The sequence below is a fragment of the Taeniopygia guttata genome, chromosome 12 (genome assembly GCF_048771995.1).
Source record: "Taeniopygia guttata chromosome 12, bTaeGut7.mat, whole genome shotgun sequence".
Taxonomy (NCBI): Eukaryota; Metazoa; Chordata; class Aves; order Passeriformes; family Estrildidae; genus Taeniopygia; species Taeniopygia guttata.
The window spans coordinates 18530001-18548230 of record NC_133037.1 but is presented as its reverse complement, the minus strand read 5'-3'; the positions used below and the strand labels follow the sequence as shown (position 1 = coordinate 18548230).

At 42.8% G+C, this 18230-nt stretch overlaps 1 protein-coding gene across 1 annotated transcript in view; it reads right to left on the bottom strand.

Moving 5' to 3' along the window:
• The window catches only part of SYN2 (synapsin II), a 159033-nt gene that overhangs the window by 75673 nt on the left and 65130 nt on the right, over positions 1 to 18230 (bottom strand). The window contains exons 4-5 of the mRNA XM_030283066.4: positions 17815 to 17971; positions 2126 to 2215 (exon numbers count right to left, since the gene is read on the bottom strand). Coding sequence (XP_030138926.4) covers positions 2126 to 2215; positions 17815 to 17971 — 247 coding nt within the window. The remainder of the gene's footprint in view (positions 1 to 2125; positions 2216 to 17814; positions 17972 to 18230) is intronic.

Below are 18230 nucleotides of genomic sequence, written 5' to 3'. Positions count from 1 at the left end.
GGCTGAGCAGAAATCTGCCCTAACTTCCCACAATGGATGGTACAAAGATTTACTTTTTTCCCTCATATCAATAAATGTGGCAAGAAAAGCTTTAAAAAAGCCCAGCTCATAATGAGATTTTATTTTCCACGAGGAAGATTCTCAAAAGGCTTGACTACAACGAGTCATTTATAGTCATTTTATAGTCATTTAAGTATATGTTATTTTAATATCAGGATTTTTACTGTAGTGGCACTGATACCTTATCAACAGCAGATTCTTTTTACAACATTTTCTTTTTGCTTCTTGAAACTGTGTTTGTGTTACATGAGAGGGGAGAGCAGAAATACAGCCTGGCACAACGTTTGACTTTAATTGGAAAATGGCTCACATGATTTTTAGTGAGAGTAGGGAAAAGAAGAAAGAAGGAAGATTGTATAGGTGAACAGGGAAAAAAACACCACCTGGAACATTGCTGGTGTTTCCTCAACGTTCCACATAGGTTTTAATTAAATTGTTCAGCAATTACGTTGGAGAAGCTGTGTTGTTTTTGCAGAGAACAGAAGATGTGGGAATGCAGTGAAATAAAGAGAACTAATTACTGAGTGAAAAGTTGTAGATATGACTCAGCCAGCAAGGAGTTCAAAAGCCTCACAGTGTTTTTTGTGATCAGTCTGGGATGAATGTTTCTGTTTCAAAAAGTGTTTCATTAAAGCAGCTCCATTTTTACACAAAAGAATGGCATCTTTTTTTATTTACCTCATATTGCCTAAAGCCTCAGCACAAATGATCAGCAGAGGATGAAAGGAGCACCTCTGGCACTTCAGCTGACCCTTAATTCCCAGAGATTTGGTTTTTTTCCTTCTCCCCATGCTCCCCCTGAGCTGGTTTGCACTGGAGCGGGGGACAGCTCCCGGTTCCCGTTTGGAGAACAAAAAGGGAAGGAAAAAAAGCAAGAGGAACACACGCACAAAAAAATTAAAACTGTATTTGCCAAATTCTGCATCATCAAATGCCAGTGAGGCCAGCTGTTGATAAAGTGTTGAAAACCAAAACAAAATGACATGATATGGTTTAAGACTCTGATTTCCAGATCATCTTACAACCCACTCCAGAAATTCAAACAAAATGTTGTCTTGTACCACATTGCCTGATTATTTCCCAAGCCACAAAGTTCCAGATGCTTTCTTCAGGAGGAATAAAACCAAACAAATGAGTGTCATCACAGGCAGCTCTTGCAGCAGTTCTGAGTGGCAATGCAATACCCAAACGGTTCATTTTCTCTAGATTAACATTCATTACCATATAAATATGTAAAAAAATATTACTTGGCTGTGGAGAACGAAATTCAAAAGTTCAAACAAAAGAGAAATAACAAGTTCTGGCTTTAATGAGCAATGTAGAGGAATGAAGACAGGGAAAACCACTCACAGGGTTGCTAAACTCGGAAAAATATGCCATATAAACTTATAAGTATGCCACATTAGTTCTTGCCCCAAAATCAAATGTTCTTTTTTCCTATGAACTGCCGTTTGGCAATGCACCCAAAAGTCCTGTTTAAAAAAAAAAAAAAAATTACAGCCAATCTCAAGTTTGTAGGATCTTTTAAGGGTCATTGTGTCCCATACCCTTCTCACTGCTGCCTAAAACTGAACTACACCTTAAAACCATCATCCAGGTGTTCCTTGGACTGTCAGTCTCATCTGTGTTCTTTTTCTGTCTGTAAAGCACTGGGAATCAGTGTTAGCTCAGGTACCTGAAGATCACAAGTCACAACCACTGATTTTGGCTAAATTCAAAGTGCATCACCTCCAAAGACAACAAACACTGCGAGTGCACCAGAAGGGACTGGAGGGAAAACAAACCATGAAAGTGACTCCTGCACTTTCAGAGCTGTTCAGTGTCTTTGTGAGCATTGAATCCCTCTGAGATCTGCAACTGGGCAGCTGAAAAATGACCACTTGTCCCATCTAAGCACCCTCCAGCTCACCATCACAGCGATTTCAAGTGCTCACCCTGTCCCACCTCTCTGAAAGCTGCCAAAATGGCTTTTGGAGTAGGCAGTAAATGGAAAAAGGGAATTGTGTGTCCCAGACCCTGTTTTACAGGCACAGGAAGCAGGTTTAGCACTGCTGTTTGCACCTACCATCTCCTTGTGGTTTGGGTAGAACGTCTGCTCGATCAGAGGGAACTTCTCTGGGCCCAAAGTTTTGTAGACAGACACCAGCTGGGCAAACTGCAAAACAAAGCAGAGCAAAAGAAAGCTCAGGAGAGAAACCACACTGTGCCCAGATGAGCTCCTACTCAGGACATTTTGTTTCTTGTCTTGTCTTGGCTGTTTGATAAACTCAGCAGATCGAGATCTCTTCTCCTCCTCACACACCTCTTTAATCCACCCAAGCTGTGACTTCATGTACAGACCAACGCACAAAAACACCTTGAAAAGTTAAACGCTCTCAGGTACAGGAACTGAAATATATAGGATACACCTGGATTTCAGATATCTCATTATTTGTGTGTTTGAATGATAAAATCATTATAATTTTGTCTCTTCTGTCATCTTAAACCTAAAGCCCAGGCATATTTACCATTCATTTAGTGGCTGGCACCGCCCTGACATTGATTTGGCAGTGTTGGCAAAGAGATAAAAGTAACTGTGCCATGCTAACAGGGCAGGTGAGGAACAAACTGGAGAGGTTTCATCTCCCAGGCTGCAGCCATGAGCCGTTCCCACACGGCCATCCTTGGATGGGGGTGATTTAAACTGCTCCCTGTTATGCCAATCCTATTCATGTTTTCTGTAGAATATTCTGATATAACACGTGGTCATCCTTGCCCCATCCCCAAAGATGGGGATGATTTAAACTGCTCCCTCTTATGCCAATCCTATTCGTGTTTCTTACAGAATATTCTGCTATAACACCATGTGTTAAATCAGAGTATTCTTACCCCACCACCAAAGATAAGGATGATTTAAACTGCTCCCTGTTATGCCATTCCTATTCATGTTTTTTATAGACTATTCTGATATAATATTCTTTTAAAGCTCCCATGACACATCTTGCCTACCTGTAATTTGGACTGCAACAGCTTCACACAGAACATTTACATATACAACAAGAGAATTCTTTATTAACTAGAGATTGAGTTGGGGCTGTTCTTTCTCTTTGCTGAGCAGATAACTCTCGTCTGGTAACAGTTGGGAAAGGAAATCCCTCCTGAGCCCGGGCTGAGGTTTCCAGGGAGCAGGAGGGCCCTGGCAGCCCAAGGCCAGAGCTGTTCCAGGGCTCCAAAGCTCTGGCTCAGCCGTGCCTGTGATGTGTTCAGCTGTCCCCGTGCCAACATGGGACATAAACAACTCAGCACAACACTGAATAGTGGGATTTGCTGCTTGCAAACAGCACAAAAAGCACAGAACAATAGAACTCTGTCCATAATGCAGATAAAATACCTACTCTGAGGAGAGTCTCAGGGGCAGGGAGAGCAAAAACTGTTTAAAGGGAAAAAAAAACCCTGTGAAAGCTTTGCTGGCATTTCCAGCTGGCAGAAAGGACTTGTTTAATTTAGTGGTGTTTACTTAGGTTTGGTAAAATACATCTTTAAATTTGGAAGGCCAGTGGAAAATACCTTAATGATGAGCAGTCTTCACCAAAAGCCTAAGGAATTGTAGTTGGGTTGTGTGCTGTGCAAATCAGGCCTCAAGGAAAGGAAATATTATCACAGCTACCAAAATAAGGTGGTTTGGGAATAGGCTTCCTGACAATTTACCCAATATTTCAGTTCTCATCCAAGAGCCAGATTCCGAATTCCACAAGAAAATACTGACCATTAAATACATGATTTTTGCCAAGCAATTGTTAGGTTAAAATAAATCTATTTCCCTATCTTTAAATAAAAAACTCCAAAGAAAAAATAAAATCATATGATTGTGTTTCCTATGATTCTTTCTCTACTTTCTTTTCCATTTTCACTGTAAGTGAGCAAAAGACACTGAGAAAACAGCATATTTTGTAGGGGTTGTGGCATTCATGCCAGAGATAAGAAAGCTGTAATTGAGATTAATTGCTAGCAAATGCTTGTTTAAAATAACATCTATATAACTGTTTTATGGTTTTATGCTATTTTATAACTTAAAATAACATAATATCAACCATAGAGAACAGACATATATCACTCCACAGTGTCCTCTAATCCAGTAATTCAGCTGGGAAATAGCAGGTAGGCAAAGTAGGTTCCAGTTTTTGAGGCAAAAGAGAGAAATCTCTCAAACTGCCACAGCTGGGGGATGATTTATCCTTTACCCTGCTGAGGTGTTGCTTCACCTCTGTGTCTACAAATCCAGGAATCTCTTGTCAATCATTTCTCCCCTAAAATGCAACCTCATAAATTCAGCCCCAATTCACACAAAATTTCAGCATTCTAATTGTACATCCATAAATTGCCATAAATATGTTTTTATTTTCCCTGATTGCTGCTGGGATATTTATAAAGAAGAATTTCATTTAAGTTTTAATGACCTTCTATCAATTTTTAAGTGGGATTTGGACTATATATTTTTGTATTTTCCTTTTCAGCAGCTGAGTACCAGTCCTGGGCAGGAGCATCATCTTTATAGAAGATAAATTACTGAATTATCTAATCCAATGTCAAATGTTTACAGACATGGGATGTTCATGAAATAGAAAATATTAACAGAGCCACTGAAGTATTTTACATGGATATCAAAACCCATAATAACCTAAAAGCCCCCAACTCCTAGAGCTTAGTATTTCAGCAGAAGTAATTTTTACATCTTAAGAAAAAACCAAGAAAGTGTAAAAATGTTCTCAGTTTAGCAAGCTGAGTTTACTTCTCATTTTCCAATTTTGCATCTTCTTTTCAGTCCCCAGGTACATGTGTTTACAGTTTGCAGATTATTATTTTAAAAGGAAAATGGTTGGGTTTTTTAGCATTTGTTGTAATGTCAGCTTTTTTCTAGTCAGGATAAAAACTTTCCACACCCAGGCCAGGATTGTTTCTTTATAACAGAACAGGACAGTGACAGCTGTGCTTTTTCTCCTCTCCAACAAGGTGTGACACAGAGGAGAAATATTTAGTCAAAAAAAACATTTATTCCCTTTGATTTCATATCAAATCTTTCTGGGGTTTCACCACCCCAAGACTGGAACTCCAAATTTGACTGCACAGATCATGCTGTAACCAAGCAGGAGCTCCCAAAAATCCCTCTGCTGTCTCCATAAAGAGTCAGATAATTCCTTTGCTTATCACCCTCGAGGAGTTAAACTGTGCCTGATTACATCTCTGCCATCTCTGGGAGGTTGGGGTTTGTTCCTGAGCAAACCACACCAATTCCTCCCTTGGAAATAACCAGATATGATATTTAATTCCTGCAGATGGTGCTGCCTCTAATTCCACAAAACTGCTAATCCCTCTTGCCAGGCTGCAGGGTTTGTGGCACTTTTTTGGAATTTCCTGGGATGCTGAGCAGGATTTTAACTCAAGGAATTGCATCTCCTTCACCTGTTCCCTGCTCAGGCAGGACCCCTGGCCAGTGGGTTTGACTGAACCCGTTCTGCCAGAGATTTCCCTCTTTTGCAGGTTCATTACCTGTCCTCTACAAGCTGAGAACTCCAGCTGGCCATCTAATGTTTCCTGGGATCTGAAACAATACCCAGATTCCCTGGGTAGTCTGCTACACCCACCCTGGCATTCTCTAGGAGCTGAGAAATGGGAAAACTTGGATGCGTGAACACTTCTTCAACCTGTCTGTCATTAAAAAAACACTTTCATCTGAGATTTAACTCATCTCTGGCTGCTCTAAGGTGTGGGCTCATCTTAAGAGTGAAGAAATTCCATGAAATACCACTTTTCCTCTGGGTGTCCATCTATAAACTTGCCACCTTCCAAATGCATTAATGAGGTTCAGAATTTGTGACAAAAATTCCTGAAGTTAATTTTTCCAATTTTCCAGTGTAATCTCAGTGCTCACCAGGGATGGAGGCCTCTGCAATGGGATTTTACCCTTCAGTCCCTTTGCCCCACAGTGACCTGCACAGGGCCCCTGGAGGGTCTGCAGGTTTGGAAAGCTGAAAGATGAGTTGGTTTGCATTATGGGCTGCTTATGTTACAATTTTAGGGATTCAACAAAGAAAATAACACATGGATTTCTTCATCTTTTCTGATGACATCAGGAAAAATGACCCCAAGTCCATTTTTAGGCTGAAATGTCCCTTTCCAGACTGAGACTCAGATATGTGGCTGGTCATTCCATAAAGGCTGGGTTATCTTGTAAGAATGAGAGATGTTCAAAAGCACGAAGCACAAAGAGGGGTCCTTGGAGGCCAACAAACTGAGACACAAACATTTGAGATCCTTCAGAGGGAGGAGGAATGAAGCAGTTGAGTGGAAAGGGCTGGAAAGATGCATTTGACACACATTCTCTGTGGGAGTCAATCAACTTTGGCCAAGATTTTTTCACCATATCTGCATTTTAAACACAGTGTCTGTACTGCATTGTAATATATTACTGTATTTTTAATATTATTATTACCTGGGAAGAATCTGTGTTACCTTTTTGTGCCCTCCACATGCTTCTTGGTTAAGACTGGTAAACATTTCTTGTCTTACACTTTAGCAAACCCTGAGTGCTTTTCCAGAGGGCTGAGTTCACACACATTTGATACCTCACAGGAGAATGGAGGGGAGCAGACTCTGACTGCAGCGGACACCCTCCTCTTCAGCAGGAGCTGACACACAGCTCCATGCAAGTATTCCAACTCCCAAAGTCAACCCAGGCCTTGACACAGCCACTGAAGGGTGAAACAGCTCCTACAAATCAGTTTGGGTGCACAAGCAGAGTGCAGAGGAGATGGGAACTGCAACAGAACTCGGTGCTCCTCCAGTGGCTTTTATCAGTGGTGAAGAGAGAGATGGGGATGTGGTGTGATGGTCAAAGAATCTGAATTTATTGTGGAGTACAACTGCTTATATTCTTATTCTAGGAAGACTAGTAATGCTTTACTACAGTGATTGGATTAATCATCACATAAACAAACTTACACATTTTAAACATCTCTTGCTTGCAGAAGTCTGATGTAATTTTCTTTTTCCCGGTAAACCCCTCTGGTTGAATCTTCTTGCAGTCTTGATTTAATCCTCAAAATTCTGTTTGCTTTTGCCAAGGCATCCTGTTATCAAATCTCTTATGCTAATAAGGTCCAAAGTCCATCATCTGTCTTGTGTCCCAGTATCCAATAGTTTTCCAGCAGGACCCAAACCAAAAACAGGACAGCGGGTCTGGGAATGCAAGGATTGCTTCCATGGAGCCTGCATGGTGAGTTTTGTAGCACAGGTGAGGTTCCCTGAGGCTTTGCAGCCCAGCCTGCCCAAGAAGCCCAGAGGGGATGACCCCAAGGGGATCTCTGCCCCCCCCCCCAGATGAGATCTGCCCCTGGGGCATTTTCCCCTCGAGCCCTGGCCTGGGATCAGCAGCATCTCCTCCCTGGCTTTGACTGCACCTGATATTTCCTCACCTCCTTTCCTTTTAGCTCCCTCCTGGCCCTCTGGGGCTCTTGCAGCCCCTCCTGAGATGGAGCTGTGGGGTGGGCTGGCCCTTCCCAGAGGCATTGGGGCTGTCTGCTCCAGCTCTCCAGAATTTCCAAGGGCATTTTCTGGGCTCCAGCACCTCCTCTGCAGCATGAGAACTGCAATCCGAGAGGCACAGCTCTCCCACTGCTAATCACCATGTAATTATCTGCTGGAATATTTTCACATTAGAATTACAGCTGATGAGATGCAAACCATTAAGAGCTTCTACAGATGAAAAAAAAAAAAAAAAAAAAAAAAAAAAAAAAAAGAAAAAGTCTTAAAGTCTTAAATAAAAACCTCATGCCCTTGGAAGAACTGCATGAACTGGCTTACAAACTACCAGAGTGCATCCATGAGAGAAAAAAAAAAGAAAAGTTTTCTATAACAGTTGGAAAAACAGGATTGAAAAAATCCAAAAGAACCAGAAAATTGTCACAGTCAGAGACATAAAAACATCTCCTGTTTTGCAGGATTGGGCAAGAAGGCATCTGGCAAGGAGAGATACCTTGGCTGGTGGAAGAGGCACTGACAAAATGTGTAAACAGTGAGGAAGGCGAGATTTAAGGAAGACATGCAGATAAAAATGAAGGAAAACAGCTTGTGAGCATAAAAGGGTTGAACACAGATCAAGATATGCCTGGTATAAAAGAATTAGCAAAAAGTAATACCGTGTGGCCTAGATTGAGAGGCCTTCTGGAGCCCTTTATTTTGGATTGAAAATTTAGAGAAGGAAAAAAGTTGATGGAAATGAGACGCTCTGGGGACTCCTTCCTGGGTGCTCTTCCAACAGTAAGAAAATGCACTTTATTCCACTCTTATGGGAACAGGGAACTCAGTGCTCTGACCAGGGAAACATTTGTGCTGTTTGTTTTGATGGCCTTGTGCTTAAGCACTTCTCAAAAGGGTTTGGGGTTCATGGCAGCAGAAAGAGATTTTCTTGTTTGTGGGGCTTTTTACAGATGAGGTCCAGTTCAAATAGGAGGGTTCCATAAAAATACTGAGTTCAAGGACACTTATAGAGGAAGGAATCAGTGGTGGATTTCCAGGGTAGGTTTGAGGGTGGATTTCCAGGGTGGAGATTTCTAGGGTGGATTTCCAGTGTGGGTTTCCATGGTGGGTTTCAAGGGTGGGTTTCCAGGGTGGAGATTTTCATAATATTTCTATGGTGGATTTCCATGGTGGGTTTTCCATGGTAAGCTTCCATTGTGGGTTTCTACAGTGGATTTCCAGGGTGGAGATTTCCAGGGTAGAAATTTCTATGTTGGAATTCCATAGTGGATTTGCATGGTGGGTTTCCATGGTGGAGATTTCCATGTTGGGTTTCCATGGTGGGTTTCCAGGGTGGAGATTTCCAGGGTAGAAATTTCCATGTTGGAATTCCATAGTGGATTTGCATGGTGGGTTTTCCATGGTGGGTTTCCATGGTGGGTTTTCCATGGTGGGTTTCTAGGGTGGGTTTCCAGGGTGAACTTCTAGGGTGGAGATTTACAGGGTAGAGATTTCCATGTTGGAATTCCACAGAGGATTTGTATGGTGGGTTTCCATGGTGGAGATTCCCAGGGTGGGTTTCCAGGGCGGAGATTTCCATGTTGGAATTTCATAGAGGATTTGTATGGTGGGTTTCCAGGGTGCAGATTTCCGTGCTGGGTTTCCATGGTGGATTTCCAGAGTGCAATGCCACTCCTCAGACACCACCAGCCAAGCTCTGCTAGGCCCAGCAGGGAAAGCCAAAGGACTCCTTGGGGTGGCTGATACCCAAACAGGGATTTCACAGCATTTTAAATTGAACCACCCACTAAAAACACCTCAGAGAGCAGGGGTGGTGCTCACACACCCCAAAAATAAACCAGGACACTTTGCATCCATCTCGGAGGGGGCTGGAGGTGAGGATGGAAGTGGAATATCCAGGAATGTCACAGGGGAATGGCAGTGCTGGTGGGTGATGTGGAGATGAGGTGGGAGAACTGCACTGGAGGAGAGGGACAGGATGGGTGGGGATTGCCCTGGTGGAGCCATCACAACAGGAGGGATTTTCCTGGATGGGTGACAGATTCCTAAGTCAGGAAGGGAAGTATCACCCCCCTGATCCTCCTCAGCTCTGATTCACCACAGTCACACATTGAAGAAGCAGATATAACCTAGATTTTTACTGAAAAAAATATTTTCTAAGATAATTTAATAGGGTATATAACACACAGGTTTCCTTTGTAATTACACATTAAGATTGCACAAGAAATCAAACTTAATTTCCATAATCTGGCCTTTAGGTGAAGATATTTGCCTTAACCAACCACAAAAAGATTTTCTGAGTCTCTACTGTAACAGAACCAGCAGATAATACAAAAGACTTGAACCCCAGCTTTGCAGTCCTGTTTTGAATATTAAGTTTACAGCCTCTGTTTGAAAACAGTTTCTTCCACTAGAAGTTACAGTTAAAGAGTCCATTTGAATTTTCTGCCCCTAGAAACGTCCAATGCAATGAAAGTCTGTAATGGATGTCTCCACTGCTGCTTTTTAGTGCAGAAGAGAACAGGGCAGAGTAGCAACAACCTACTACAAAATTCAAGAATGTAGTCAAAAATTCTATTTTTGCTTTAAATTACCCTGATGGCAGTTAGTGCTGGTCAAATCAAAATACTCCCTTACTCAGTTTATATATAAAGCACTTGAGAGTGCAAGCAAAAATTGGTAAATACAGATCTGAGAGAATTATTGGCTGTATGTAACAGAAAAATCATAACCATGCTGAGATTTATTTATTATTTAAGGATGTCTGGGTTTTGTTTGTTTGTTTGTTTTTGTTTGTTTGTTTGTTTGTTTGTAACTAGGAATTTCAAGTGACCTTACTTATTTTAGGAAAGCAAAATCAGCAGGAAGGCTGGAATATTCCCTTCCTATTCCAAGACTAGATTAAACTAAACCAGCTCTATAAAGAGGTGCAAAGAGCAAACACACTACTGGGTTTAATGTATTTAGATTTCTAGTTGTGCATTTAAACTTATAATTATATTTATTAATTCTGCTCCAGTTCAATGTTCAAACTTGGTATTAAATTGTCTTTTGACCAAAAAGCTTACAAAGTTTTCACCTTCCCTCTGACACATTTTTGTGGCTTTACTTTCATCTCTCATGCAACAAATCTATCAACATGTTTTGCTCTAAGGGGCAGACTGAGCAAAGAGAATTTTCTGGCTGACAGAGAATTAAAACAGGTTTTATTCAGGTGTTTTATGCAGGTTTTTTGTTCTTAAGAAAGTTTTGCTTGGAGGAAAAGCACCTGTTTTTTGTTCTCTGGCTGCCCTGGAGATGCACAGGCCTCTGACTTCACTTGAACTCTGTAAATCCAGTACCCTTCTGTAAATCCAAAATCCTGTGCATAAAGGCCACAGAGGCAAATATTTGCTGTTGCGCACGTGGAATTTAATACAGAGACCGCCACACATCATCACATGGACTGCTCAAGCCCTGCCACCCATGTCCTGGTGTCTCAGGAAGCAACTCTGTCCTGCTTGGGAGAGGAGGCAGCTCCTGCTCCAGCCCTGGGCCAGGGAAAGGAAATTCAGCAGCTTCCTGCAGTGAGAGGGCAGAAAAAGGTCCCTGCACCCCTCTGGCTGCCCTGCCTTCACCTGTCAGTGAAATCAATCCTGCCAGAGTGGTCGATACGAGAAAGTTCAATGCTGGCCCCAGGTTTGAGCTAATGGAATACAGAAAACTGACTGAAGTACATCTCGGTGCTCCTGACATTCATCATGGTGGCAGACATTAAACCTGAGTGTCCCTAAATGTCTTCCCTATCTGAGCTGCATCCAGGTTGCAGGTCAGCATTCTTCAGCCTTGACCTTTGGGAAAATCCCCTCTGGCATATAAAAAAGAGCAATAACCAGCCAAAGTCTATCCCATTGCTCAGCATTATTGTACAAATCTGACTTTTGCTAACGAGCACAGGATTTTCTTACAGTGAAATAAACGTTTAGAATTTCTTTTTTTAAACCCAGCATGGAGTAGCACTGAAAATCTCCCAGATTTACAGCAAATAAGTTTTCAAAATGTCTGTCTTCTTGCACACATTCATTTTGTTTGTTGTTTGCTCTCCAGAAGATGCTTTGACACAAAATTGAATCTCTTCTGCGTGGTTGTGTCTCCCATTAGCATAGCTTCAATAATTTGTGTCAACAGGAAGCTGGAAGGAAGAGAGCTCATCTCTTTTTTTCTGCTCCTCCCTGCAGAGTCCCGACAAATGTCCTGCCAGTGCTCCAGTCTGTTGCTCAAGATTTTTAAAGTATAACTTGGAGTGGAAAAAGGACAAGAGACCAACTTGGAGCAGCAACACAGAGGAGAAAACAAGTGGAGAAGAGCACTAGAAAGCATCAAATAGCAAGAAAGGGCAGTTAATACAGACTTTCCAAGAAAGCAAGGTAAAAATAGAGAAGTTAAATGTCCAGTTAGAGCAGAAACATGAAGACAGAGAAGTAGAAAAGCATCTGCAAAAGAAATGCAAAGCAGAACACGGCACATGAAGTCACAGAGTTGTGTAAGCCTGGCAAGAGGAGCAAAACAAGGAAAATATCAACAAACTTGCAATAAAGTGTTTGGCTGTCTGCTCCCAAACTGAAGGAAAAGAAACAACCAACCACTGTGAGATTTCCAATACTACCACGTTTGACCAAAAAAAACCATACCCATCCTTCTCTTGCAATGGCTGTGGCTGAGCAAGGAGATCAATTTTGGCATAACCAAGTGTTCTGTGGCACTTCTCTAACATTTAAAAGCTTCATTTAATTTATATATTTGTATAACAATAAATTCCTACGATGGGGCAGAATGGGAGAGCTGAAGATGTTTCAGCACAAATGGGTTCCCACGTGGAGCTCTGTCTGAAGAAGACCAGGACCTTTCAGCTCTCTTCACACACTCCCAGGTATCTCTGCCTCCCTCTCTGCCAGCTCTGGCCCAGAAAACCCTTCCTGCCTGCTTGCTCTGTTCCCCTGTCCCTGGAGTGCTGGAGCAGAATGCCAGGAGTGAACTTTGATGGGGCCAAGCTGCTCAGCACCAGCTCCCATCCCTGCATCAGCTGCTCTCACAGCCTGGAACAGCCCTGCCCAAGCTCAGCTCACCTGGTCTTCCCAAATCCCTCTGGGACTCCCTCCACTCCCTCTTTCCTAAGTACAGACCCTTCCACCGCCCTGGCAGCAGCCAGTGAGGGTCACAGTGCCCAGTGAGGGGGGTTGTGCCCCCTCCTTCTGCAGAGTGAATGTGTGAGTAAAGCATCAGCAGAGCCTTGAAGCCTCCACAGCACCCTGCAGCCTCCCAGGAGAACGGATGTACAGCAGGGGCTGGGATGCTTTTCCTCTGCACTGAAGGAAGCAGAACTGCTTCCTTTACAGATCCTGAATTATCATAGAACTGGGCTGATTTTGTGAGGGTTTTCAGTTGAGTACAGCTGCTGTGCACAAGTGCAGCAGTTCTGGAGTCTCTGAAGGCCTGGAAGGTTTCTCACTGTCAGAAAGAACCTGGAAGTATCAGCCCAGCTCCTGTAATGCCTGTAATTATCACACCACAGCCAGGCTGAGCTGAAATAAAACCCAACCCTTTCTTCTGTCTAGAACAGCCTTAGACATTGAACCTTGCAGCCCTTGACAATTAAATCAGAGTTTGCCTGTTTGGTGTCATTCAACTCCACTGCCTGACTCCACTTATCAGCAAGCTGCTGGACACAGTGGGGTGGGCAGGGAATAAACTGGGGTGTTCCAAAAACACTGCACCCCTATCACCAATATTTACAACTGAAGCTAAAATCTGGCAGGGTTCAATTGAAGGAAACCCTTCAGCAGGCAAGTTTCACATCAATCATTACAAGAATCATGCAAATGGATGCATGCAGGAAGAATTAAATTTTTTTTTTAATTCAACACAGGACACTGGCAAATCATGTTTTGTATTTTTTGATACATGTCATTTTGTTGGATTTTCTAAATATTATTTCCCAAGTCTAAATAATGGGATTTTACCTAATGCTGCAAGCTCTGCTATCATCACCACATTTTGCAGTTCCTTCTGGCCTTTACACATCTCCATAGAACCACAGACTCATTGGGGTTGGAAAAGCCTCTAGGATCACCAAGACCAGGAACTAACCATGAACTTCTAAGTTCACCATTCACCCTTACCCTTAAGTTCCACATCCACGTGGAGCTTAAATCTTAAATCCCTCCAGGGACAATGGCATCATGTGCTATGAGAAAGTTTGCATAAAGCTCCTAAGCCTCAGTTAAGGGAAGCCTCCCTTATTTCCTGAATTACATTCTCTAAAGGAAAACAGATAATTTAAATGATATCAGATATTAGCTTTGGATAACTAATGATGCTCTTTTTTTCCCTCTTTACTTTTTCTTTTCATAAATGCTTTACAGCAGGATCTGTACCCCATCAAACACGAGTAAAACTGTGAGGTGAATTGGGAATCCTACAAGAACAGAGGATGTTTTTGCCTCACCTTAACTCAGTGTAGCTGTAAATTGAACCAGGTAAAATTCTAGTCTTGTTTGATGGGGTTATTTCATGCCCAAGACAACTCCTTTGAAACATGACCCTGCACTGAGATTTTCTAATGTTTTAATAATAATTATTCAAGGAGGGCACAAACCTTAAAACGGTTCCTCTACAGTTCTGGATGAGCTCAGCAATAAAGAACTCAGGCTTTATTTATAGAAGCCTTGCTTTCCCCCCAGCTTTCTGACATCCTTACTAGCATTTAAGTGAAATCCATCTCGAGCCAGGGCCATGAATTTTCCATGAGCTAAGTGCTAAGTGTTATCACAGAAGTGAAATAACTGGAGTGCTGTAACCGCCCCACAGAATGAACATGTTTTAGAGCACCAACATCTCACCACACACACTCATTCCAAAATTTCCTTCCACCTGACTGCTCACAGCCCAGCTTCTCACAGGGCTGTGCAGTGCTCTGAACTTCTGCTGTGCATTTCGAGGAGCTGTGCATGCCCTGACTCTGAGGAATACAAGCTTTAAGTCCTGCTCTCAGTACATTCCTGGCCACCACACCCCACCTTTCAATAATACACCTCGGATCAAACACAGATTTGTTCACTGTCTATTGGCAAGTGCACAGAAAGCCAGACTACAAAAAGAGCTTTCCTGCATTAAGGGCAGGTGCTGTAGTTTGAGGCACAGGGTGTGAATCTGCCCTCAGAGCTGAAAAGATGTTCTACATCTGGAGCTGTGTGCTCCTAGAACACCAAACACCTGACATAGTGAAGAGCATTCGTTCAAAACCCAAAGGCTTTCTGTGTTGAGTTCTAACTCTCATTTTATTTGAGAGCCCTTTTATAACCAGTCTCACCTCGCTGACTTCCCCCCTAGCAGATCTACACTACTCCCAGTTTTCCTCTGATATAAGGAAGATTCTCCTGTTCCCATGTTCCTATGAAATTATTGAGTTCCCCACAGCTAACTCAATAATTTCCCATCCTTTTAAGTCCCATTCCATTGCACACCCCCTTTTCTTCCCCTGCTGTTATCAAAGTTGTAATTCCCTTCTGCCACTCCACATTTTACCTGCAGGAAGTCAATCTATTTCTCATGAATTAATAAAGATTGTTACTTATGGCTTTTTGTAGCATTCTGCTTCCCCATTTTCCATGGGGCTTTTGCACTTGAAATGTTTGTAGAGAGAACTTCCACACAAATATCAGGTCACTGGTGTTGACAAAGGGATAAGAAATCCCTGCCATGCTCTGGAGAGGGGGTTAATTGATGCCAAATCCAAGCATGTCCATGGCCATGGAGGGGCACAGAAGTTTTTACCCTTCATTTTAGCAGGCAGTAGCAGACTGAGGTTCATTCCCAGGAATCCACAACAATTTTCAGTGGGGATTTCACCCAGGCAGGGAGCACACATCAGATTGGTGCAACCAAACAAGGCAGACGATGATGTTGGCAAAACCAACAGTGCCTGGATTCTGCTGCAACATCTGAGCATCCATGAAGTTGGCTGAGTTAAGGGATTTTTACCATGAGTTCTTCCACTGTTTTCCTCTCCCAAATCTGATTAAGATTTCATGCTGCTCTGGGATATACACAGTGGTCTCTACATCTCCCAGCACCACCACCAACACATGGCAGGATATTAAAATTTAAAGCCAAACAAAGCCCCTGGTGTTTGTACAGAAATTATTTCTGTGCTCACACTAAAAGGCCTCACTCCTCACTAGGACCCACCCCAAGGGCAGTGATAAAGTGGTAATGACACAGATATGGCAGTCTGTAAGGAGGAATTATTCCTTTACTTTTTATTGCATGTAAATGCTACTGGCTTTGCCTCCCCACCCAGCTTTATTGCATCCAGTGAATCAAAGCACTGGGAAATGCCACACAGCTGGAAAATGTGATGCACTAAAATCATGAATTCAGCAATGTACAGTGTGTACTGAGAAGTTGTAAATGCTCTATCAATTATTTATTCCACCCCTGCAGCAGTTTACTGCCCCATAAAAGGATAATAAAAAGAGCTGCAAGAGGTATATGTTAAAAACTACTGACAATTGCTTGGAGGGATTTTCATAGTAAGTATTAAAAAATTAACATCTTCAAGGCAATAAAAAGTATTTTAGTAAAACTTCCTCGCAGTGTGAAAAATATTGACAACTGTTCTTTTCTTACTCAGATACCAGAGGAAAAAAAAAGAAGTTTTGGCTATTTATAAGAAGTGAGATTTTTTTAAAGTTGTTTTATCTGTTGTAAAATGGAACTGTAGGAGCAGGGACTGCACTGTGGATCAGCCCCTTTTACAGCAGCACATTTTAACTTGTTGCTGCTAATGTTTAGTTCTTCATGAACCAAAAAGATCACCAAAATTCCACCTCCATTTCTACAAAACTTGTCAAGAAAAACAACATTGGCTTTTCCACTGAAACTGGCAAGGATCAGTGGCTCTCCAGGGTACCTCAGTGCTCCAGGGGTAACTGAAAGGACCAGCCCCTACCGCAGAGGCACAGGGTTATGAAAAGGGCTTTCAAATGAGGAAACGAGTCCCTTCAGATTGCCCTGCTAAAGCATAGCCCCAAAAATTTCACAGGAATGAGGAAAACACTGGCTAGAGCCTGTTCAAATTATGTTCAAAGCCACAAATATGAGAAATATTCTCAGCTTGCTTTTCCCAGACAAATTGTGAATAAACACTCTTTCCTCACTCGAGGAAGCGTGTTAGCAGTGGGGAGGCTTTCCGTTGGGTGCCTCACTTATTTCTCTATTTGTACTACAAAGATTTTTCCTCTCTGTCTACACACTGGCTCTTTCAAAAAAAATTATTGAAATATCTTAGTTTGGTTTTTAATCCTTCCACTGTTTCACTGCTCAGTGAGGTAAGTTTGATAATCAACGTTCATGAAGGGGAGTGAAACACACAATGCAGCAGCTGAAATGCCAGGCCCAGGAAATTTCCAGGTGCGGTGATATAGCTTTTATGCTTTTAAATCCAGTTTAGTATTTAGCTTTTATGTTTTTCAGATCCTGTACTGCATTAGGGTATAACTTTAATACTCCATACAGAGTGTTAGTTACTGTCTTCAGGTTTTATTCACACACAACAATTCCTCTCTGGGCCTGAATCTCAAGGCCTCACTGCCTCAGGTCCCAAAAAGTATAAACAGAAGTGAGCTGGGGGGAGCAGACTGGGGGTTGCTACATTGCCCTCAGGCCATGTTTTCCCCCATTCCCTGGGACCCCTGTGACTCTGATCAGATAAGCCTGGTCTCCTCCTTCATGCCCCAATGGGGTTGGCGAGAACCAGAGAAGCCCTCCCTGTCCACAGCCTCGATAAGGCCATGACCCTTCCTGTTCACCCTCTTTCCCCCGCTCTTCCCCTCAGACCATAGAATAAAGAGCTGGACAACTACATCGGGGTGAGAACCTCTTTTAGAAATCTTTGCCCATCTCCTGATGCTCCTCCCCTCAAGGCCTCGTATCTCTGGGCTAGCCTGATAGTTTAGGGGCTGAGAGAGGGAGAAATGTCAGGGATAAATGACTTCATTACCTGCAGCTGGAATTGGAGCATTAACCCCTGCTATGGAAATGGCCCAAACTGAAAATTGTGTGAAAAACTGGTGCCCATCGCCCACCTTGGGTGCAGCCTCTGGAGGCTGCCTGCTGAAGGCTTTAATAAATCCCCTTTTTATTCTCTTCCCCTTGCCTGGCCTCTGCTCTGGGGCCCTCCAAGGCAGCAGCAGCACTCACCACCCAGGGCTTGTCGCAGAAGTTGTAGATGGACTCGAGGGAGTTGACGCTGGGGATGCCGGCGTACTGCATGCCGATGATCAGGTTGCGGAAATCCTCGTTCTCCGCCATGCTGTAGGAGTGCTGCCTCACCAGCACAAAGTCGGGCCGGAACGACCTGCCAAAAACACCACAGCGCTGAAAATCCACCAGCAAACTGGCTCTCCTTGAACAGCAAAATGGGCAGAAAGGGAAAAATGGCTGTGGGGGAGGAGGGAAGGGCTGGGAGAACACGCAAAGCGAAGGGGAATGATAAAAGGTGGAAAGAGCCATGATGGCTCTATGAAAAAACAGTAAACAAAAGGGAAATAATAAAAGGTGGAAAGAGCCATGATGGCTTCATGAAAAACACTCCGACCAATGGAAAACAAATGGAA